This window comes from Mustela putorius, unplaced genomic scaffold (genome assembly GCF_011764305.1).
Source record: "Mustela putorius furo isolate JIRA1106 unplaced genomic scaffold, ASM1176430v1.1 tig00000174_pilon_pilon_pilon, whole genome shotgun sequence".
NCBI classification, from domain to species: domain Eukaryota; kingdom Metazoa; phylum Chordata; class Mammalia; order Carnivora; family Mustelidae; genus Mustela; species Mustela putorius.
Genome location: NW_025421304.1, coordinates 18,314,077 through 18,338,638, shown reverse-complemented (window position 1 = coordinate 18,338,638; position 24,562 = coordinate 18,314,077). Strand labels below are relative to the sequence as shown.

The 24,562-nt window shown below is 53.4% G+C and overlaps 1 protein-coding gene across 1 annotated transcript in view; it reads left to right on the top strand.

Annotated features, from left to right (window-relative positions):
* Positions 1-24,562, top strand: part of CNGB1 (cyclic nucleotide gated channel subunit beta 1) — a 61,780-nt gene that overhangs the window by 17,004 nt on the left and 20,214 nt on the right. The window contains exons 14-24 of the mRNA XM_045076121.1: positions 4,035-4,122; positions 4,777-4,816; positions 10,019-10,178; positions 12,948-13,055; positions 15,357-15,514; positions 16,562-16,717; positions 17,839-18,047; positions 19,068-19,118; positions 19,385-19,471; positions 21,032-21,096; positions 21,919-22,041. Coding sequence (XP_044932056.1) covers positions 4,035-4,122; positions 4,777-4,816; positions 10,019-10,178; positions 12,948-13,055; positions 15,357-15,514; positions 16,562-16,717; positions 17,839-18,047; positions 19,068-19,118; positions 19,385-19,471; positions 21,032-21,096; positions 21,919-22,041 — 1,245 coding nt within the window. The remainder of the gene's footprint in view (positions 1-4,034; positions 4,123-4,776; positions 4,817-10,018; positions 10,179-12,947; positions 13,056-15,356; positions 15,515-16,561; positions 16,718-17,838; positions 18,048-19,067; positions 19,119-19,384; positions 19,472-21,031; positions 21,097-21,918; positions 22,042-24,562) is intronic.

Here is a 24,562-nt window from a genome sequence, read left to right as displayed (position 1 = left end):
GTCCACACCCTTCCTCCCTGGCCTGAGACATGGGCTCTGCTCCTCCTGGCAGAGTGATCTGGGCAAGTTCACACCGCACAGAGCGTCTGCCTCTGCATCCGTGGAATGGAGACACACACAGCCCCAGCAGAGTGGTGCCAGGGCCAGCTGTGTAGCAGGCATATTAGGGCCTGGCCTGCAGTGGGCGCCCCATCAAATGTCGTTGATGTTCTCGTCCCCACTGAGGGTCCCTTCCAGTCCCAGGCAGGAAATCGTTACACTGTGAAACCAACACAGGACTTCTGGGCTGGAGGCCTGCTCAGTGGCTTCTGGTTTTAGTCCACCTGTCCCTAGTTCACATATAATTTTTTCATCCTTGGCTGGAGGCTACACACCTACTTGCTTGCCTCCAATGATAGGGAGCTCACAACCTCTTGAGGACTGTCCATCCCATTCTTATACACCTCTGACTTATGAAATTATTTCCTCCACAAAAATAAGTATGTTTCCCTATGGTTTCTGTGACACAGTCCGATTTCTGCCCTCTGGGTCCCCTGGAGCCAGGCTGCTCTCCCTGACAGGTGACACCTGATCTCCTGGATGAAGACTTAGGTGCAGCCCAGCCTTGTTAGTACAGCCCCATCAGCCATCTGCTTTCCACCTCAGAGGCCAGCAAGTCAGTGTGCTCACCCACACGCGCATGTAGCAAACACACATGTGCTCTCAGTGCACAGTATACATAGGCACACACGCATATCTGCACTCTATGTACACACAAATATACACAAACCCATACACGCTGGGTTGTGTGCAGGTATGCACACAGTCACACCCACACATAGCCTGCCCACACAACCCACACTTGCACATGCAGGCACACTGCTACACACTCGCACGTGGCCATCCTATGCCCTGCATGCATGCTCGTGCACACAAGCACATGTATGTAGCTACCCCCAACTGCTCCAGACACGCACGTATCCACACAAATGTCTATCCAAAGTTTCCAACTCTGGGAACTTTTGGGCCCCGGGCCCCTAGGTTGGGACAAGGGCACCAGTTGGGAGAGTGAGCGATGTCCGGGCCAGGGCCAGAGGGCGTGGGACACGGGCGGAGGGACTGGGCTGTCCCTGGCTGAGGGAGGATGCTCTGGGCTGGCTTCATGGAGGCACAGGGGTTACTGATGACGTGCAACGGGCCCTGGTAACAGGCAGACGGTCGCTTAGCGACCTGGTTTCTGCCAGCAACGGCTCAGCTTTTCCTAGCAACCGCAGCCTTTCGGTCCCCACCTGGCCTCCCTGGGGGCATTTCTGCAGAGTTCCCGGCACATCCCCTCAATTTGATTAGAAGCAGGAAGGATCAGTGGCTCATCGGCGACCCGAGCCACACTGGCTCCAGAGCTGGCCTGGCAGGCTTGGGGCTGGGCCGGGGCTCTCCCAGTTGTCTCCCTGTGTGCCCCCGACCCGGGGCTTGGGATGTATGTCATCGCCCCCAGCTGACCTCCTGCATCATGGGTGTTCTTGTTGGCAAAGACGGCGAGACCCAAGTAGGTGGCTCCTTCTTCCTAAGGACTCCCCTTCTTTCTATCAGGGTTGGGGTGCCGGATTAGGAGTGTGCCGAGGACCCTTGCTTTGGGCTGTCACCTTCCAGGTGACTTGGGGGATAAGGAGCAGATAGTCAACTCTTGGCTACTCCCTGCACCTTTAACTCGGATGGCCGGCTGTGGGGGTCGTCCAGGAGTGCCCACCTCAGCCAGTCTTTCTGATCCTCCCCTGGGATTGGGGAGGTTTCTAGAATTGGGTTCTCTGTGGCTTCTGGGCCAGGCAAGAGGGGGCCTTGGGCACGTTGCTGACCAGGGGTAACATGACGTTGAGTACATAGCTCCACAGGCAGCCCCCCGGTGGTGCTGACAGGGCCATGGTAGGGCTTGTTAGATGTTTGTGCAAGATGTTTCCCAATCCACGTGGGCGATTCCTAATCCCGCAGATGCTGCCTCCTTTACTATTAGTAATAATAATGACAAGAACGATCATGACAACGGTGACCATTTGTGCAATGCTTGGTGTCCATGCCAGACTCTGGGCATTGATTATTCATCCTGCTTCACAGACGAAAGAACTGGGGCTCGGCCACGGTCTCCTCCACGTCCAGGGTGCGCTGCCAGCGAGCACAGAGCTGGGAGCAAAACCAGCACTTGATGTCGCATGAGAGGAGAGTTGCTTATCAGTGTTGAGAGATGGAGGATCAAGAATGACACCAGACATGGGAAGTCTTTTTTGACTTTTTCATGAGATTCTCACTGGCCCTTTTGATCTCCCTCAGAGGAGTCAGGCTGGACAGGCTGAGCAGTCCTGCCGATTTGACAGATAGGCAAACAGAGGCAGCCCGAGGGCTTCCCGGTGCTGTGCTCAGGGCCGTTCAGGGATTTCCTGGCCTCATTCTAGAATGAGCAAGACCCCAGGCTGTGGATGTTCATGTCCTTGGCCTTCGTGCTTTGAGAACCGGGAAGGGCATGGTTCCCATCTCACGTCTAGGGACCTTCAAGCACATTTTAATTTCTTTTAACGTCAGACCCGAAAATGAACTTTACAATGGAAGAGGTTATATATAGTATTGAATCTTATATAATTGCAGTCACAAAACACAATTTTTATTTTTAAGGACGAAGGGGCCCAATAAGGCTAAACTGTTCAGGCAGAGTCATCATGTGCCCTTGCTTTTGAGACTTGAATCTTTTGAATAAAATCTGTTTCTTCCTGGGCAGGGTGGGGAGTATGACCCTGACAGCTGAGGCCCCTTACATGGAAAATAGCTACATGTCAATGAAGGGAAATGAAGAGAGCTGAGTGCCAGGATCCTCAGGACAGTTGCCTCACTCCTCTGTCCTGTGGGGCCATGTAGACCCTCAGAGGCAGGTAGCCAAGCATTGCGTACATGCCCATGTTTCATCCAGGCTTGCCTTGTGCCAGCCATATAACTGTGGATGGACCATCTGTGCCTTCAATTGCTGAGCTGGAATGGGACCAGTCATAGCCCCGGGCCCTCAGGGTGGTCTTGGTGAGGATGGGGGCCACTGTGACCATGTGATCACTGAGTCCCTCTCCCAGGCCTCTGGCTCCAAACTGACTGGGGCTGCCATTCTGTGCCCACCTCCTCACCCACCTTGGGAGAGCTGAAGGTTGGCGCTCTGGGTAGGAGATGGTGAATCTGGGTTTTCTGGATGGTGGACACAGCAGACCGCCCTCCATGAGCTGACAGAGGCCTGTGGGGCAGGGTGGGCCACCAGGAACCAGGATCCAGTTCTAATTATGGAAGTCCCATTGGCCCCTGGATCTGAGTCACCATTTTAACCCACAGGCCGCACACAGGCTTCGAAGGGCCCAATTTAACCTGTAGATGGGCTCTTTTGTTTATCTACATATTGCTAGGAGTCTATTAACTTGGATTAATTTCTAGCATCTAAAGTTTGGAGATTCTACCTTTAAAGGTGGAGTTCAGGCTCTTCTCAAAAATCAGATCTTCCAAGCCAAGTGAGGTTCCCGACTCAGATCTGTGTGGTGTCAGACAATCTGCCGTGTGACTTTGGCCAGCTCAGATCACCTCTCTGGGCCTCACTTTTCTTGTACTCCCTGCCCTAACTGCATCACCAGCCTAGAGGCTCGCAGAGGGGAGATGCTGGGAGTACATTTTGAACACTGTTCAATACGGTTTGTTCCCACCCTGCAGAGGACAATCCCTCAAGCCATCCACCATGCTTTCCTTTGCACATGCTGTTCCCCTTTCCTGGATACCCTTCCTCGCCTATTCCTCACTGTAAACTCATTGTCCCTGAGGTCCAGCCCAGAGGCCACCTCCTCTGGGCAGGCTTCCTTCCTAGGCACAGTGGAGGTCTGCCTGCCCCATTTGGGGAGCCTCATGAGGGTGAGGACCTACCTATTCTTGGCCATCTTTGTGTACCAGCTCCCAACAGAGGGGCTGGCTCCCGTTAGGCAGGGCTCAGGAAATGTCTAACCCCCCCAACACTAGCCCTTTCCTCTTCCCCCTTGGGGTCACAGTGTCCTGCTGGATAGCTGTCTGGAGGTGCAGGCTGGTGAGGATCCAAGTGGAGTAGACGGCACCCAGCCCCAGAAGGCCTCACAGCAGGTACAGAGCAGCACCAGGCCTGGTACCCAACTACTTCCAGGGCCTGGCTGGGTTTTATCTACTTTGTTTACAGGGGGATTTTCAGCTGGTGAGATGCCCCCTGGACAAAGGGGAGCAGGGTGGTGGGTACTGCAGAGCCTGGCTTATACCAGGGGTCAGGTGGGGTCAGGGAGGGCCTGGGGTGACATGGCCATGGGTGGGGAGCAGCCGGTCCCGTAGGCCAGTCCTCACATGGCTGTGTGACCCTGGACACATCACCTCTCCACTCTGGGCCCATAAAATGGGGCTGAAAACCCCTCCCCATAGAGTCCCACAGAGTCGTCCACTGTGAAGGGCAGTGCCCAGGTGGGGGGTGCTGTGGCCGCTGCTTGGTCCCCACATGCACAGAGCTGCATGGGAACACCCCCCGCTCTGTGCCAAGTCCAGGTGCGGGGGCCCAGGGCTTCTGGGTGCCCTCCCCTCTACATGGTGGGGGCCATCTCCTGGGTGCTCCAGCAGCTGGAGGGGCAGGGCCTGACCAATCCGGCAGAGCAAGGAGTTGAATAGGGGCCCAGGTGACCTCTTGAAGACAGATCTCCCAACAGGATCCGGGTTGGCCTGGTGCGAGGAGGGGCCTTGATGGTCCAGCTTTTGTTTCCACTTTCCTGTCCGCAGGAGCTGCCCAAGGAAGAGGCCGTGACTGTCAGTCCAGAAGGTAGGGGTGTGCTGGGGGTGGGGGGCAGGGCACAGTGCTTTGATAGATGATACTTTCAGGCTGGGGGCAGCCTGGGGACAAGGGCACTCACCACCCCCATCTCTACTGTCCCTACACCCCTGCACCTGTCTCATCTCCAGGCAAAACCCATCCTCTGTGTCTTGGGGCCACATTATCAGAGCTTGGTGATGTATTTCAAAGGCCCCAGGGGAATTGCGGGAGGCTCTCGGGACGCCAGCAGGCCCGTGGAAACCCCACTCCCAGCCAGCCCTTTCTGCCCCCCACCTGCACTCACTGGGAACGCAGCTCTCTAGGCTACCATCTAGAGAGGGTTTGGATGAAACGGAGCATCTCTGAGTCAAAATTGGGACCCAAGCTTGCAAAGGGCCCATCCTGGACCCCGTGTCTTGATGAGCTTTTCCTTCCTGGGCAGATCCCCAGGCTGAACCCAGCACATGCACTTTGCTCTTTTTTGCCACTCCCGCTCCTGAACCTGAGAACTCCAGTCTTGGTGTGGTAAAGTCTCGGGGAGCCACGCTGGAGAGCCCCAGGCAGACGGACATGGAGCCCTGGCCTTGTGAGACTCCATGCTTCTCAAGTCACCCTGGGAGGCAGACAGACCATTTCACAGATGAGAAAACTAAGGTTCTGAGTGGGCAGGAAGTGGCTGAGCACTCAAGGCCACAGACCTGCACTTCACTCTGGGTTCCTCCTTCCGCCTGCTGTGGGACCTGGAGCCAGGCTGTGTGACCTCTCTTAATTAGAGAAAGACAGGGCAATCGTAGTACCTGCCTCATAGGGCAGTTGGTCAGAGTGGCAGGGGGACAATGTGTCGAAGGTACCCAAAGCTGTGTGGCACCGAGGCAAGAGGCCATAATGGTGACCAGCCAGCCAGCAACAGACACAGGACTGACACAGGACACAGGTGTCCTGACCCCAGGTGTCCCAAGTTTGCTCCCCATCTGATCTTTGTTTTGTTTTGTTTTTTAAAAGATTTTATTTATTTATTTATTTGACAGACAAAGATCACAAATAGTCAGAGGAGGAAACAGGCTCCCTCCTGAGCAGAGAGTCTGATGTGGGGCTCGATCCAGGACCCTGGAATCATGACCTGAGCTGAAGGCAGAGGCTTCCCAGGTGCTCCCCAATCTGATCTTTGAAAAGCACCTTCTTCTTCTTCTTCTTCTTCTTCTTTTTTTTTTAAGATTTTATTCTTTTATTTGTCTGAAGGAGAGAGTGCACAAGCAGGGGGAGAGGCAGGCAGAGGGAGACGCAGACTCCCCACTGAGCAGGGAGCCCCATGCTAGACTTGATCCCAGATCATGACCTGAGCCGAAGGCAGACGCTTAATGACTGAGCACCCAGGCATCCCTGATTCTAACTTTTTCTGTCTGAGGTGGGAAATGCTACATGTGGTTGGTTAACAGAGAAGCTCAACAAGGTGAGGGGGTCCAATGCTGTCCCTTGGAGCTGCTGAGTAGACCAGTCAGCGTGATTTGGCGACGCATTCAGTGTTCACTCCAGGGACACAAACAGTGTTCGGGCATTAGGGGCAGCTGCTGCAAGCACAGACGGGCACCGGGCGGGTCCATGTTGGTGCTGGTGGGGAGAAGGCCTCCCCACCTCCCCCAACCCTGTGTTCCTGGTTGCAGTCCCCAGGGTCCCACACCTGCCTGAGCCCCACTGGCCCCAGCACCATGACTCAGCCAGGCCAGGACGTGGAGCTGAGTCGCCTGGTACAGGACCAGCCGCCCGGCCAGATGGCCCCAGGGCTTGCTCCTCCAACCCTGGCAGAGCACCTCCCCAATGTGCCCAGCTACCGCCCCTCAATCACCCGCATCCCCGTCCTCATCTCCCGGAGGACGGCCTTGTCCAACTCCAACTTCGCCAAGGAGACCAGGAATTCCGTCCGTCGCCTAGGTAGTGTGATCTTGTGTACCCAGCATGCTTGCACGTGGGCTGTGGGCTCCTGCATGGCTTGGGCTGTTCCCTGCATGGGTGCCATGGTCCAGGGGTGGGATTAGCAGTTGAACTAGAAAACCACCCCCTCTTCCTCTGTTGATCAATGCCTTTATCTTGCTTCATGGTGACTTAAGGGGTATTAGTCCACTTATCTCTGTACCTAAAAGCCCATAATTAGCAGTTAATTTCTTTGGGTTAAACATTGCATTCTGCAGATCATCATTTTTTATAGGTAGTCAATCACACCCTAGTTTAAATAAATTACTAAGATAGCTAGACTAGGAGATCTGGGTGGAGAAAGAGAATAAATTGAGGGCAATGAGGCAGAAGTGGAATGTGGGGACCCATTTCAGACAGAATCCTACCAATCCTGAAGATTTTCTGGGACTTGGACTTCCTGGGGATTGTCAATACCCTCCCCCCCCCACCCCTGCCACCAGCAAATCCCATTTTAGGAACAGAGAGGCCCCCAGGTGGCTGCAGGCCAACAGGAGGGGAGGCATCTTCAGGGGCCAGTGAAGGAGGGTAAGTCTGGATCCTGCTAGCCCTTGGGCTCCACTGCTTGCTTTGGGATAACAAGAGGACTCAGGGACAGCAGGGTGCTTCTGGACTAACCCCTATCACTTTCTGCTTCAACTTAAGCCAGACCCACCCTCTTTCCCTTTTCATTTGTTTATTTTGGGGGGATAGTGTGCAAGGTTGCCTGTGAGGTCAGTAGACAGGCAGCATTGAACATTTCATGAGTAGAGATCCACTGCTGTCTTCTCTCCCTGGCTTGCAATAGGCACAGAATGAGGGCGATCAGCCCCACCACAAGGGTTGACACCCCCCATGCTGGGTCTTCTGGGCAAGCCCTAGATCTACTCACTCCTGAGTGTCCCCTAATTTCCACCTCCCCCACAGATCCCTTCTGATTTTTTGCTATATTCTGTACTAATTCTACTTTGATTGGCTTGCCATTTTTCTTTCAGTGGAATCATTTTTTAAATTTAATTAAGTTTATTCAATCAGGAACCTTTACTATTCTATTCCAGTGGGCAACCAGCATTGCTTGCCATAAGTAGAGGGCATAAATAGAAATAACCGCAAATGAACTGAAAACCAAGTCATGCGGACAATTTCAGCAAAGGGCGATGGCCTGCGCAAGGCTCCCAGGGGAGACCTGCCCTCTTAGCCACAAAGGTGTTAAGGCTGAGGAACACGGGGCTGAGACTTTGTCTCTGTGCATTCAGGAGCTAGAGAGGACTGAAATGGGAGAAACGTTCTCATTCCACATTTCCTTTGTCATGTCTGTGCCATCTGAAGTCACCATGTGTCCTCCCTGGTCCCTGGGAGCCTCCCCACTTGGGGAAACAGTCCCACTGCGGGGTTAGGACCATGGGCTGATGCAGCCATGGTGGTACGGCCCACGATGGTGTGAGATGCTGCGGGTACGGCATGGTAGCCCGTAGGAAGGGCGCTATCCTCGTGTCCAGGATGCTGCTTGGCCTGGAGCAAGCTTTTGTCCAAATGGAGACCTCTGCGTGAGCGGGTCACCAGCCTCAGGACAAAGGAAGAGGATAAATTTTAGAGCCGGGCTGCCTGGGTCAAAATCTTGGCTCTGCGGCCAGTTCCTTCACTGCTCTGTGCTTCAGTTTACCCACAAGATGGGGACGACAGTAACAGTGCTCTTCTAGAAGGGCCCGGAAAGGGGAAAGAATTAATCTATATAAAGCACTAAGAGTTTAGTGAAATGGATGGCAAGCATGGAGGAAGGGCTTTACAGTAAATATGACTCTTCTCTCAACCAATTTAATCATGCCTTGTTATTCTATTTTTCATAATGTGATTTTTGTTCTATAAACATGAAACACCGGGCTTAGGGGTTTTCCTCCATTCCTGGGGGCGACAGAGGTTGCAGAGTCTTGCTCAGGGCGAGGCAGGGTGGGGGAGGACCTGCCCCCTCCCAGGCTCCCCAGGATGGCATTATGGAGGCTCTTGGGGCTCTGCTGGGGGCAGTGTGGGGGCGCTGAGCATTTTGGACAGCCCCCCAACCCCGGCCCTGTCCGGGAAGCTGGTTGAGGTCCCTTGTGCCTTACGCTCTCTCCTGCTTTCCACAGCCTGGGGAAATCTCTTGTTAGTCTGGCAACACCTCTTCCTTAAATGTTTAGAAACTTCTCTATTTCTGCTCGTCCTCTTCCTCTGAGGGCTTAAGACTTAGTAGAGCAAATGCCAAAAGGTCTTGCTCAGCTTCCCTCCTAAGCCACGTTCCACAAAGTGCTGGCTTTTCCCCATGGTGGCCATTTAAAAAGAAAGTCGAGCCTCCAAGGGCTTCAGAATGCTCCCTCTCCTCGTTCTGGGTACAATGGGCCTGGCTCTCAGCGAGTCGTCCCCCCCAGGTAAGGCCGAGAGAGGGGGGCCCCCATCTTGGCCCCTCAGCGTCCTCTGAGCTTTGCCTCGGGCAGGCCTGTCCCCACAGTCCCTGGGGTGGGTGATAAAGACTGAGGCAGGGCCACCCCCAGACTTGCAAGGGAGGACCCTGTCCTGGTACGCGGGACCCAACACACGGGACCCAGTACCAGGCCTCTCAGAGGTCAGGAGAGGAGTTGGGCTGATGGATTTCAGGGGGTCCTGGCAAGTCCAGAAACAAGGAGGTACCAAAACACATTCCCAAACAAGGGTGGCACATACTTCAAGGGTAGGCTGTTATCCTTGATTGCGAGGAACTGCCCAATGTCTCCATTCAAGGCCCTTCAAGAATGTGATGCCGTGTGCCTTTGTGACCCCCACTTTGGGATGGGGAAACTGAGGCCCAGAGAGGGGAAGCACTGAGACTGTGCCAGGCCAGGCCCTCAGACTTGGACTCTCTCAGCCTCGCCCTGCCCTCTCTGGGTGCTGCTCCTCCCACCCCACCCCACCCCCGCCACTCCTGCTAAACCCCAGGTCTTTGAGCCTTCCCTAGGCCCTGGGAAACCAGAGCTTGGGAGACCTGGACTCCAGACGGCGCTCCAGAGCTTCTGTGGCCTCAAAGGTGTCATGGCTTCGCTTGCAGCTCCTGGGCTGGTGTCTGGGGTGGCCAAGGGCCTCGGAGGCCCCCGGGATCTGCATTCTTGCACCCCTGCATGGAGCTCTCCGGTGGGCCCCACTGGGAGGGGAGGCTCTTGGTGGCCCATCCAAACATGCTTTCTGTGGCTTTATTCAGAGCAAAGCCCTTGGGACCTGGCTTCTCTCTCTGACTGTCCTCTCCTCCCTCTCTCCAAGTGCCGGCTACAAAGGAGCTCCCGGAAGTGCAGGTGGAAGATGCGGACGCGGCCCACCATCCCCTCATCGTGGAGAACCCACCCACACCCGAGCTGCCACCACCCTCTCCTGCCAAATCCGACACCCTCGCGGTCCCGGGATCTGCCGCAGGGTCCGAAAGGTCAGCTTTTATGCTTCTCTTGGGCTTCTCACAGCACCGTGCCCTCTGTCCATTTGGCAGAAGGAGAGACTGAGGCCAGAGTGGGGAAAGCAGCTGGCCCAAGGTCACTCAGTGAGTTGGTGTCAGAACTGGGATTATGGCCCCATTTCCTGGTGGGTCAGAACTGGACTATGACCCCTAAACCTTGGTTTAGGACTCTATAAAGAGTTCTCCAAGGAAGTCCTGTCCCAAGTACTGTCAGCTGTAAGATAGAAGGTGGGTAACAAATGTGATAAGGCTTATTTCCACCCCCTTGTTTTACTTTAAAATAAGGGAATGCAGATACCAAAAAAACACTAGAAAAATAAGCATCCCTTGTCCCACTACACTACCTTGTCTATGGGGCTCATGGTTTTGTGTGGTTTTCACTGGAGGGGTGGCTTGGATCACATTTCATTAGAGACCACATCTGACCTTCCTCCAGCTCTGTGTGTCAGAATGAACTTCACAAATCCCTTCTTGTTGGACACCGTCCATAGTGGAGCTCTGGACATCTTTTGCACTTCTTTCTGTCCTTGGGCTCCTTTCTCAAAAGTGGGAATCTTGGTCAAGGTTGTGCACATTTTTATGCTTCTTGATAGAAATTTGTTGCACGATTGGAGTTGGTTTTGAACAGCCTGAGCCAGGAAACAGAGAGTTCTTGTATACAGCTGTAGGCAAACTGTGAAGTGTAGTTCAATGCTTTGTGAATGACTGCATTTAAGCTGCAGGAGAGCTGCCAGTGCTTCTCCTGTGGTGGTTGCACTGGGAGATAGTTCCTTTTTCTTGATTCATCATTGCTCTCGTCCATGGGTCCTTGAGGACTCTCTCAGCCAAAGTAAAAAGCCTGCTGTAACAGAGATAGCTAGATGTAGCCAACTGAGGGCTCTCTGATTTTAATGTGAAGAAAAAGTAACAATCTCATCTAGCCTTGGAACACAACTCACTGTCCCATTAATTCTTTTGTTTCATTCATTGAACTATGCAGAACACAGCAGAAACAAACAAACAAACAAACAAAAAGAGCTAATATTGTTACAGACATCTGGCCTACCTCTCTCTGTTTTCTTTTTATAGGCTAGGTTGGGGGTGGAAATCTGGGCACAGAGAGGGGAGTAGGCTCCTTTGGGGATAGAATCTAAGCCCTCTGCCTTAGGGCTGTTTATGGGATGGGCCTATGAGCCTTCTCTTGTTCTTATTATTCACTCATTCACTCATTCATTCATTCATAAACATTTATTGAACTTCTTTATGTGTCAGACTCTCTCTGGGTGCTGGGGGATGCATCACGGAGAAGCCTGACAGGGGCCTACTGTCCCAGAGCTGATGTTCTGGTGGGACTGAGATAGACAATGAACAGGGAATTAAATAAACAGACAAGATTGTCCTAGAGAGCTCTAAGTTGAACCTGGCTTTGAGAAATCAGGGGAACCTCTACCTGAGTCTTTGCCTGAGCTTGACCCCGAGAGGGGAGAATTCTGATACCTGACTTGGGAAGCCTATGGGACTGCCTATGGTCAGGGGTGGAATGAGCATTGTGGGCAACTGATAGGCACCAAAAAGCCATGGAAATCACAGACCCTGATGGAGGGGCACATGGGCTGGGCCCTGCCTTGTAGCTTAAAGCCTTGGTTTGAGGTGACTCCCATCTTACCACTTACTGATGTGAGGCTTGAGGCAAGCCAGTGAACACTCCTAGTCCTCTGTGTTCCTACTGTAAGCTGGAGATAGACACACCACCTGTTATAAGATTGCTGGAAGAATCCAACAAGCTAACTCGTGCAAGGTGCTCTGCGCAGGGCTGCACGCGAAGCAGGGCTGTGGAAGCCTGGCTGCTGGCGGAGTTCCACACTCTGGTATCTCGGGCAGCATGTGCCCTCCTGGCTCAGGAGAAGGCACCAGGCCGGGCGCAAGAGGACTGAGTTTGGGTCTCACCTGTGCAGATTCTGGCCTTGGTGTTCACGGGTGGGGATTTTAACTAGAGGGTGAAGGAGGTGAATCCATGAGTGTTGCCATTTTTGGTGAGCTGGCAGAAGGCCATAGGATAGTTTCAGAGCCTCCTGGAATAAAGGCAAGGCAAGGCTGCACATCCCTCCATCTGTTCCCTCTAGAAGCCTCTGAGATCCTGAGTCGAGATGGTTGAGGATGGGCACAGTGACAGGTAAATTCACACCCAGACACCGTCAGCTGGGACTCTGATGGCTCCAGATGCAGAGTCCTGTGGAAGACATGGACTAAATGACAGGGGACCCCAGGGATGATTTGCTCTTCCTTTCTCAGACAGGGAGCCTGGAAGGGGTGTGCTAGGAGGGGAAAGCAGAACATTTTAGCTGAGGCCCCACTGAGTCCTGAGTATCTCACTGAGTTGAGTAGATCCAGTCCCATTTTACAGATGGGGAAACTGAGATGGTTCAGAGAGTTTAAGTCACTTGCCAAGGTCACACACTAGTGGGAAGCAGGACTGGGATGCAAAATCCAGTTTGCCTGATACCAGGTCAATGTTGTTACTTTTACACTAGGACATTGAACAGATGTGGAGACTGAGGTCCAGAGGGCGACTGTGTCCCTTCCCTCTCTCTCTTTTTCTCCATGAAGGCAAGTGAGGACCCTTTGATGGCACCAACACCCCCGGCCCCATTCCCCCCCTGCCCAGGGTTCAGCCCTGGGTGATCTGCAGCGGTCAGGATTGGCTCCCTTTTCCCTGTGGCTCCTGCCCTCGCTGAAGGCCCCTCCATGACTGTGTCCTTGCAGGAACAGGCTGCCCTCCCAAGATGATGATGTTGAAGAGCTCAAGGCACTGGCACCAGCTGAATCACCCATGGTCGCCTGGTTGGACCCATCCAGCCCACAGGGCACTGAGTGAGTGGGGCCCACCCGCAGGGTTTCAGAGGGTGGTTGGAAGTCTGGGTGGGGATGAGCAGACAAGGAAAGAGGGTTGGGCTGGTGGGGGAGAGTATGGATGTTTCTAGAACCTTCCACCATTTGCCAACAGCTTCTGAGCAGTAAGACAGAGCTGGGTCTCCTGTCCAGGCTGCTTCTGACTGGCCTAGCGGTTCTGTACAGTCTGTAAAATGCACAGAGGCTTTGTTGTAAAGGAGAGAGAGGCTCCTGGCCCCTCAGCCAAGGTTGGGTCCTGGCTCTAAACCCCTGAGAAGGTCAGCAGGGAGAGGCGAGGACCACAAGGATCTCCAGGGGTCTGAACCCAGGGAGCTTGTTAAAAATACAGATTCCAGGGGCACCTGGGTGGCTCAGTGGGTTAAAGCCTCTGCCTTCGGCTCAGGTCATGATCTCAGGGTCCTGGGATCAGGCCCCGCATTGGGATCTTTGCTCGGCAGGGAGCCTACTTCACCTCCACTTCTCTCTGCAGGCGCTTCTCTGCCTACTTGTGGTCTCTGTCTGTCAAGTAAATAAAAAAATAAAATCGTTAAAAAAAAAAATACAGATTCCCAGCTCCCAGCCCAGACCCACTGGGTCAGAAGCTCAGACAGTGGGCCCTGGGGGACTGACATCTTTATAAGCCTTCAGCTGATTCTGATTATAAACAGGTCTGTGGGACAGTGTTTAGGGGCCACAGTGACAGCACTGGGACCTGGGGTCTGTGACATCTAACTACTCCAAGGGCTGGGCCAACAGAAGATGTTTTCTGGAAGAGTCTGGGATGCCTGACTGATGGTGAATCCCCCGGCCCCAGGCTCTGGCCTGGGACCCCCATCCTATTCCCAGCCTCAGCTCCTAGAGGGGCCACCGGAGGCACTGGGCTTTCCTGCCAGCCTTCCCCCCGCCGCCCATAATTTTACGGAATATGTTTTAGAGAGCTGTGGGAAGTTCAGAAAAGTTAAAAGACAAAGAAAAAAAATCCAAACCTCACCCATAGTTCACTGGTCCATGTGAGTATACAGTGCAATTCCATCTTATGCAGTAGGGTAAGGACAGGGTCAGAGTTTAGTACCAGAAAACAGGGCAGGAATCAGTTATAGTAATAAAAATTACCCTTGAAGCCTCTTAAGGAGTTCAGCGTGGGGACCCATACATTAGCGAGGTAGGTTCAGCTGCTATAACAATTAGACCCCACAGATGCAGTGGCTTAAGCAACACAATGTCTCATTTATCATAATCATGTCACCAGACACCTGTTTCAGGTCAGTGGTGGGTTTTCCTCCAGGCAGTCATTTAGGGACCCTGTTGGCTGCAGCTGTGCCACCTGTGTGTAGCTTCGGATCAGCCCTAGACGGAGAGAATGCCAGACAGGGGGCCCAGAGATGCACACAGCAAGTCCACTCACGTTCTTCTTGGGGGAGCCCGCCCGGCCACCCTCACGGGGAGTCCGCGTCCCAGCGACCACTCCTCACGGGCGGGAGCGGATGTGGGCAAGCAGTTTGCGTCTCTGCATACCCGTGTGCCCTTTTTTTTGGGGTCCCCATGCTGCTGGTCCCCAGCTGCCTCGTCAGGTGAGCACCTGGGGACTAGGGGGCTTAATTGCCGGTGCCCCCATGTCAGAAAACAGATCGATGTGGAAACACTAGGATTGCACTCAGCTCAGCATGATGGTCAGAAGGACGCCACTCAGAGGACAGCTGATTTGCGGCCTGTCTCAGCCCACCCAGAGTGCTTGCCCCAGGCTGACCGGTGCCTGGGGCAGACTCACATTCATTCTCTCTGTGTCCATCTCTCTGTCCATCTGTCTCTCTTGCTGTGAGTACAGACAGTTTAAATTCCTAGAAGTTAAAAGGATATGGAATGGATCTGCACTGTTTTTTTCCATCAACTATTTCCTGAGCCCAAAGCATAGCCCTGGCCCCTCTTTGATCTGTCCCAGACACCAATCTCCTGGGAACCCCAAACTGGGGCTGACCGTCCTGACCCGAGTTCCAAGAGTTTCCCCCTAAATCACAAGTGGGATCAAAGTTTTCTCAGAACCGCCCATCGGAATCAGATCCTGTGTGGTACATTCTCTAAAAGCTGGGCACCCAGGTGCGAGCCTCAGACTGAATTTCCTCCTAGGAGCTATTAAAGTGGGTTTGATGTTTCTGGTGTCAGAAGGAAACTGGGGCAGCCTTTGCCTCCTTTGGGCTGGATGGCATACAAAGGCTGCTCGGCTGTTGCCCAGGGGCATGGGGGTCCCTTCCCATCCAGCCCGCTCAGCATCAGGTGTGTCCACAGTGGCCAGGATCGTGCAGCCTCGGCGGCCAGCCAGAACAGCGCCATCATCAACGACCGGCTCCAGGAGCTGGTGAAGCTTTTCAAGGAGAGGACAGAGAAGGTGAAGGAGAAGCTCATCGACCCTGACGTCACCTCCGATGAGGAGAGCCTGAAGCCCTGTAAGCCCAGAGCTGGGATGGTTCAACCTGCCAGAAATGGGTCCCCTAGAGCCCCTTGTAAGCTCATGGTGAGGGTACCCCCAAGGAAATGGTCGGGGTGCTTCCCACTGTCTGGATTTTTGGGTCTTGTATGTACAGCTTTAGCTATGGAACCAGGGGAGTGAATAAGGTCAAAGTTGTGACTGATGATCCAATCGGATTTGGATCCCCCTCCCCCCAGGGCAAGTACTTCCTCCTCGACCCTTCTGGCCCTTTCCCACTGGCAGGCAGGTGGTCCAGCCTGGGTGGGATCTCATGGCCTTATACACAGATGGTGTCCCCCACCCCCACTTTTCTTTTCAGTCTTACTTTTTGGAGGCCTCATTTGCAATAGTCTCATGGAGCTTCCTGAAAGTTTCATGCTTTCCAGATTCCAGGAGGAAATGAGAGAAGTGCTCTCTTGTCAGGGAGGTTTTCCAGGTCTTTCCAAAGGAGGACTGTACCTTCGAGCTCAGGGCGCTAACAACTGACCTAGCAGGGCCTGGATCCACAGTCCTAAAGCTAGAAACACAGTCATACTGAACCTACAGAAGTCAATGCCTAGGTCACCAACGCCATCACCTTCAATGCACAGGGAGGCTGTGGTCCCTTCAGTATCTCATTTCAGAGATGAAGGAGTTCAGTTTTCTGCTCTGAAAAACCCAGAGCAAGGTTTCCCTGGTTTCTGGCTCTTGGGGGCAGTGTTCTGGGGTACGAAACGCCCCTAGCCCTCCAAAGAGAACCAAGGGGGTCCAAACACAGATGCACAAACAGACTTCTGAAAACGTCTAACTTGCCCAGAAAACTTCATTCTGGGCCATCCCTGAGAAGCAGCTTCAGCCTGGCAGCTGGTAAGAGTATCCGGCCAGGTGCCGTGGACTTTGTTGTGGACAGCACCTGGGCTTCCACACACAGAGCTGACAACATGGGATCTGGGGCAGCCAGGGTCTCTGCGGCTCCAGGTCCAGAGTCTGTGGTGGTTGCCCTCTTTCTGGAGCCTCTCAGATGGTCCCCCATGTCCTCCTGCAGCCCCAGCCAAGAAAGCCCCGGAGCCAGCCCCGGAAGAGAAGGCGGCTGAGGCCGGGCAGACTGAGGAGGAGCACTATTGCGACATGCTCTGCTGCAAGTTCAAGCGCCGCCCCTGGAAGTCCTACCGGTTTCCGCAGAGCATCGACCCGCTGACCAGTGAGTCTGGGTGGGACCGGACCAGCCGCTGCTGCCCCTGCGTGCTGTGTGAGGGCAGGGGACCCAGTGAGAGGAGCCAGGGGTGGGTGGGGTGGGGAGAGCGAGGGAGCTCTCTGAATAAGAACCTGAATAGGAACCTACCATCCCTGAATGGGAACCTACCATCACCCTCACCTGACAGAGAAGGAAACCGAGGCACGACTGGTTGGTGGCAGACTAGGAGCCCTACCCTAACTCTTGCCCTAGTCTGCCTTCTACTCTGCTCTCGAGGGTCCCTTCCTGGAGCTGCTGCTCTGAGCAGAGAAGGGCAGAGATTCTTCTGACATCTAAAGTGAATTCCCCTCACTTCGCTTTTATGTAGCCCATGTTCTCTTCCTCGGCAATGACAACCCTTTCTATGGGCACAGCACTTTACAGTTTATGAAGCTCCCAGCCTTTCTTAGCTGACCTCTCCTTGTGCCTTCCCTGGGGAGCAGGGCAGGTGCCAGAGAGAGACATTCCTGTGGTCACACAAGAAGTCCTGGGGGGACAGGACGCCAATCCTGGTGTCCACTGGGTTTCTAAAATGACCACATGACCTATGACTTCCATCCATGCACCCACCCACCTGTCTGTGCCCATCTTCCAGGCATTAGTGTTGTGTATTTATTAAAGCAGGAAATACAATTTTGGAAATATTTCAATGAGAATGAGAGCGAACGTGTTTTCTAGTTAGCTGCCTATTATCTAATACACCCCATCCCCCCCGCTGAGTACTCTGGTTTATTAGGCCTGGCAGTGATTTATTTTTAAATCAGAGATAGTTTTACATACACACACAGGCACACAGGCAGACGCACACACACAGACACACAGGCACAGGCACATGCACACACGCAGGCACACAGGCACACGTACACACACACAGGCACACAGGCACAGGCACAAGCACACACACAGGCACACGGGCACACGCACACACACAGGCACACAGGCTCACGCACACACGTGCCTACCCCACTTACAGAAGTACCACATCTGGGAATAGACTCGTGGAAAGGATGCCCTCCCCTGATGCTCCTGCGAGGAGCCATCCTCCATCCGATGTTCTAGAACAGTCCCACCCCCTGGCTCCCCCACAGACCTGATGTACATCCTGTGGCTGTTCTTCGTGGTGCTGGCCTGGAACTGGAACTGCTGGCTGATTCCCGTGCGCTGGGCCTTCCCCTACCAGACGCCGGACAATGTCCACCTGTGGTTGCTGATGGACTATGTGTGCGACCTCATCTACCTCCTGGACATCACTGTGTTCCAGATACGCCTGCAGTTTGTCAGAGGGGGAGACATCATTGTGAGGCCCGGGCAGGGGGAGGGGGCGGTGTGGCCAGCGGGGACGGGGAGGGGGCCGGGGGGGCGCAGCAGGGCCTTCGGGAGCCCAACCCGGGCTGCTGCTGTGATAGACGAGACGAAAGAACAAATCTCGGGGATGTGCACCCATGCTTGTTCAAATTACACACCCCAAACCCTGCTCATGGGTGAAGGGGCTCCTGGACCACCAGGTGGATCTAAAGATGGAAAGCGGGCCAGGGAACAACCTTCAGACCAACCTGGTTCAAATCCCAGCTCTACCACTGATAGCTCTACAGGCCCCCTCTGAGCCTCTGTTTTGTCATCCTAAAATGGGAGGACTCGTTGTTCCCACCTCGTAGCGTTGCAGGGAGGGGGAATTGAGATGATGTCCACAGAGCTCTTCAGCATGGCGAGCAACATTTCCTGGGGGTCCTGCAAAGAACACACTGCCTGGATCAGTGTAAAACCATGTGCCCTGGTCAGGCCCCACTCCCTGGGGAGGAAACTGAGTCCTCATTTTGACTTGGCGAAGGCAGAGGGCCCAGTCCCTGTATCTCTGTGCAGGTCACTTCCCCAAATGTCACCCTGGCGGGGGACTGCTCCTCTGTGTGCAGGCGGGCACTTGTTGTGTCTCTAGAACAATTTAGAGGAAACAATTCCCTGGGCAGCCTCTTCCCCCTGCCTGATGAGAGCAGCAGCCGTTTCCTCGGAAAACCAGGTTACAAAGTGTCCAGTTAAGACCCATGTGCTAGGAGAATGACCCTAATATTGACTCCCCAGCTAGGAAGTTGGAATCTAGCTGGGTGACCTTGGACCAGTTCCTGCTCTCTGGGAGGTCTGCCCTTCCCCCTTGCAGACCTGTGGACCCTAAGGCTTTCTCTCCCCAAAGCTCAGCTGCCCCCCCTGAGGCTATTCCTCTGATAAGAAGGTGGAAACTCTGCAGGGATGTCCAGGAGGCTCCCCTGGGGTCAGGAATGAAGCTCCTTGGGCCATTTCACAGTCAGCATTCCATTTCTTTCAGACCGACAAGAAGGAGATGCGCAATAACTACCTGAAATCTCGTCGCTTTAAGGTGTGTGCCAAGGGTACAAGCTTCCGTGCACCTTGAAGGGAGGAGGTGTGGCTGGGGACTCTGGGTGCTTTGGGGCCAATGTGATGTGAATCCCACCAGAATCCCACTCCTAGGCACAGGGAGGTTTGTGGGTACAAGGCTCTCTGCCCCCTGGGTGCATTCCGACCTCACCCTTTTGCCCAAGGTAGAGACCCTATCATTCCCCCACCCCCCACCCCCCTGGGGCTGCCTGTTTTATACTCTGTGGTGTCCCACGGGGATTTCAGATGGACCTTCTCTGCCTCCTGCCCTTGGACTTGCTCTACCTGAAGTTTGGTGTGAATCCCCTCCTGCGCTTGCCCCGCTGTTTGAAGGTAGGCTTCCCGTCCAGGGCCTTTAGCTCTCCTGTACTCTGCACTAGCATCATGATGTCCCGCCTGAGCAGCACTGGGGAGCGGGGCCGGGAGGGGTGTCAGGGCGGCCCCAGAGGGGATGGGAAATTCCCTGAAAGTGTTAGAGCTTCTTTACTGTGCTGTGTGTTAGGGACTTGTTCCAGAAGCTTAAGTACATAGTCTTCAACCCTACGAGTGTTGTTAGTACCAGCATTTGACCAGAGAGGTTAAATAACTTGCCCTAGGTCACACAGGTCAGAAGGAATAGAGTCGGATTGGAACCTAGGCAGTATGCCTCCACTGTGTGTGCCTTCAGTCATTACAGAAACACAAGAGAGGGACTTCTGCTTTATGATGGACTGCATCTCAAAGATGGGGACACTGAGGCTTGAAAACCTTGGGTGACTTGCCCAAGGTCACAGAAGCCAGGAAGTACCCAGGATAGATTTGGATGTGCAGCCTATACCTGTCTCATTGTTCGTTGTTGCTCGGTGTCATGACAGTCGTCCCTCCTGCCACTGGGGCAGAGCCAGTGTCCCAGTGAAGGTGACACAGTGTAAAGGAGAGACCAGGCAGTGGTCCGTGTAGTGTGACCAGGTTGACAGCCAGGTGGAGCTCTTGGAATCCCCCAAGTGGGATTTCCTGGCAGACCAACTGTGGATCCATAAGCCGAGTTTTATACCCCCCGCCCCGCCCATAGTGATGGGATTCGTATCTGGTGTTTAGCATGACTCAGGACAAAACTTGGAGCCTCAGGGGAGAGAGAGCCAAGCCCACAGCCGCCTGCATCCCATGTAAACTCTGGAGGGACTTCAGGAGGACCCCTTGGAGGATGACCAGCTCATGGCTCGGGGAATTTCCCCCACGGTCATTCTCCAATGTCCACAACACGTGTGCCGTGTGGCCACTTTGAGTATGTTCTAGGATCGAATCCTGCCTCTGCCACTTAGCAGCTGTGTGCTTTGGGCAGCTGCCTCAATGTCACGAAGTGCCCGTGTCCTCTCTGTAAAGGGAGACTGGTACCACATACCTCACGTGTAAATTAGCAAGAAAGTCATGAATAGAAAGTGCGGCCGTCAAAGGTGCTCAGTAAAGAAGAGAAGCTACTATCACGCTTTTATTATAAAAACAAGCCTTTGAAGAATCTAAGTAAGCGGTGGTAGGGATGCTGTTTCTTTATCAAATGGTTTCCTTCATAAGCAAATGTTGCAAACAGGGTTCTTAACCTGAGAAGCGTCACCCCTGAAAATGTCATGATAGGCTTCGGGAGGTTTCTGGGAGCCCCCCACACATATGCAAACTGTGAGAACAGGACTAGGCATAGTTTCTAGGGGAAGACAGGTCACGGTTTCCCACGGATTGATAAAGGGAGTTTCTGGCCCCCACCCCTCAGAGGGCTCCAGACCTCTGATGTTGGACGCTCACTGTCCAGCCTCCTCTGGGGGGCGCTGCAGAAGGAGTCCTCTGTGCTGCGGACCAGGGGAGGCTAACACCGCACGCCATGGGTGGTGGGCCGTCCTGATGCTTTTCTCTTCCTCCCAGTACATGGCCTTCTTCGAGTTTAACAGCCGCCTGGAAGCCATCCTCAGCAAAGCCTATGTTTACAGGTGAGACACGCGTGCACACACACGTGCACGTGAGCACACACACAACACGGGCTGTTTGTGGTAACAACAGAACTAGGCATTCTCTACTCATATTTCTTCCCCTTTTAAGCTCCTCTGGCCCCATGGGCCCCAGTGCTACCGGAAGCCAGGCCTCTTCCTGGCCCTTCTCTGAAGGGATGTTTGTTTTTCTAGAGAGCCAGGAATGTCCCATTTCCCCCAATTGTAAGGAGGGCACACAGAAGTTCGTGTGCATGGCTCACCTCTATTTCCATGGAGCCAGGCATCATTTTGATCTCAGCTCAGGGAACTGGGCCCCTCAATCCTGCTCGATCACAGTGGGTGTGATTGTAAGGACAGTGGGCCCTCTCTCAGTGCTGGAGAGTGGGGCACAAGCCCAGCTGGGCCACGGGCAGGGGCAGAGCTTCTCCACGTCGCTCACGACGTGGTCCTTCTCTGCACATGTCTGTCCCTTCCCGCCCCCTCCAAGGCTATAGCTCCTGCTGTCCTTCACACCCCCAGAACACCCAGACTCTGGCCTTGACAACTTGCCATTCACATGCCACCATCCCTAGCTGGCAAAGTCTCCAGCAAGCATGTGGTTGGCGTAGTCCATCCAGCCGAATGTCCGTCTGGCCAGGTGTCTGCCAGGTGTCCATCCTGCCAGGCAGTGGGGCCGGACCATGACATTCCATCAGGGGCATGACCTAGGCATGTGTCGGGCGTGGGTAAAGGTGGGTTTGTTCCCTGCAGTCCCTACCCTTGGGGCGAGAGACCATGGCCACCTGCTCCGCCACTGTGTTCATGTGTGTCCTTCCTCTGCAGGGTGATCAGGACCACGGCTTACCTGCTCTATAGCCTACATGTGAACTCTTGTCTGTATTACTGGGCATCAGCCTATCAGGGCATCGGCTCCACTCACTGGGTTTACGATGGCGTGGGAAACGGGTGAGCCACAGTCTTCTTCCTGGGGCTATAATTCACTGAGGGTCCTGGAAAGAGGTCCCATTGCTGCCCTGTTGCTGAGGCTGTCGTAGTCCCAAGGAGCCACTGACATGAGGAAGTTTGAGGACCACATCTCTGTGTCCTCCCTGAGCTAACATTTCCTGAGCACCAGCCATGTGCCAGGCAGTGGGGGGCACAAACAGGAATAAGACTTGCTAGAAAGGCCCTTACAGCCTCCTGAAGCCTAGGAGAGTTGGCAAATTTGCCTCCCACGTGCATCTACTCCTTTATCCCATGGACAAGGCCAAGTGGGAAGGAGGCCAGAGCACACCTCTCAACATAGCTCCCCAGGCATCGCTAGCCATGCGGGCGGGAGCTGGCAGACAAGGCGAACCCTACTTGCCAGTCCAGAGAGCTGCCGCACGTGTGGGACATGCTCATGTAGTGACTGACAATGGTACTACTACAGTCACAGCAGCAAGCACTTAGAGCAGAGAATGCTTATTCTGCACCAGCCCTGCTTTAAGTACTGCACACAGTAACTCACTTAGTCCTTCTAGTCATCACTCGAGATGGGCACTATTATGAGCTATCTTACAGAGGGGGTAGCAGATGGGAAGTCACTTTCCAAGGTCACATAGTTAGCTCATAATTTCCAGAGCTGGGATTTGAACCTGGGGCAGCGTGGTTGCATTCTCAGCCAGTGTACCATCTGCCTGGTGCTGAAGAGGCATGGGCGTGGGACCATCAATTCCAAAAAGTCATGTTTGATTTTGGCCTTGGTAGGTGGGAAGAAGGGGCAGAGAAACTCTAGGGGAGGGAGCAGCTGGAAGAGAGGTGCAGAGTTGCAAAATGGTGTCCTTGTCAAGGCTCTGGGAGCTATCTTGTGTGGTGGCGGGGACTAACCAATCCAGTGGCCACTGGCCACAGGGCACAACCAAGTCCTCAAAAGTCACTATGACTGAGATGGGAAATACACACAGGTTCAGAAGACATGAATAAACATGTCAACTGCCTTGTTGCTCATGCCTAAAATATTGGTTACATGGTGAAATGATATTAACGTTGATATTTTGGGTCACTAAAAAACATTATCGAAATTAATTTCACCTGTTCCTTTTGCTTTTGCAAAAATGTGACAACTGGAAGATTTTCAGTTACATAGGTGGGTCACATCGTATTTTTACAGGATAGCGTGGTTCTAGGTGATGGGGTGTCAGTTTGGTTTTTTTTTTTTTTTGCTGTTCTTTGTTTCATATCTAGTTCTAGGTGATGGGGAGCCAGTGTGGGGTTCTTTTGTGCTGTTCTTTGTTTCATATGTATTTATCTTGATTATTGAAGAAGGATCAGGAACATTCCTCACTATATTTCTTTCTTCTAAGATGCAGTTCCTTCTAGGACACATTATTGAGTCAATGTAGCTTTTTGGAAAAAAAGAGAAATATTACAGTAAATGGACACGTAGTTTGTAAGATCCATCCCAACTTCAGAAATGTGAAAATGTGGAAAAGTATGTCACCCACAGAGATATTGAATAACAGAATATTGTGCATAGTTGTCCATGATTAATTTTTTTTAAAACCACAATACTGATATCCTCCCCATGGAGAGAGGCCCGTGTTTATTTAATCATGCCCTCGTCCCCGAGCACTGGAGGATCTCCAGTTCCTTAGTCTGACACGTGATGCTGCAGTGAACATCTTTGTATCTGAATCTTTGTCTTCTGGCCTGATTGTTTCCTCAGGATAAATTCCCAAAGGGGGATTGCTGGGCCAAGAATAAGAACATTTTTAAGATTAAAAAAAATTATCATTCTTATAATTAATACACTATTTTCTTAGAGCAGTTCCAGATTTCCAGAAGAGTTGGTAGGAAAGTCCAGGGAGTTCCCGCGGGCTGCCATATTTTTCAATGTCGGATGGATATGGAAGGATAGCCCGGCTCCTCTCTCCCCTCTTGCCTCCATACCTTGGAAGCAGGAAGATGACAGGACCCAGGGGGATCTCAGAAAGGTGACTCTGCTGGTGATGGCTGAGGAGAGGATGGACTCCAGGGACAGGGGTGAAGCCGAGGAACCAGTTAGAGACAAAGGTTTTGTGTGGTCTGGGGGAGGGAGAGCAGTGCGGGAAGGGAGGCCGAAGTACCTGGGTCCAGGTCAGGGGTGTGAGCCTGGAGAGGCAGGGCACAGGCTTAAGGGACAGGAGTCCAGGGAAGAACAGAAGATGTTCATTAAAACTCACTCTGTGTCGGGGCGCCTGAGTGGCTCAGTGGGTTAAAGCCTCTGCCTTCGGCGCAGGTCATCCCAGGGTCCTGGGATCCAGCCCCACATCGGGCTCTCTGCTCAGCGGGGAGCCTGCTTCCCCCCACTCTCTCTGCCTGCCTCTCTGCTTACTTGTGATCTCTATCTGTCAAATAAATAAATAAAATTAAAAACAAAAAAAACTCACTCTGTGACCTTGGCCAAGGCTCTTCCCCTTTCTGGGACTCAATTTCCCTTCTCCAGCCTGAGCATAGTAGTATATTC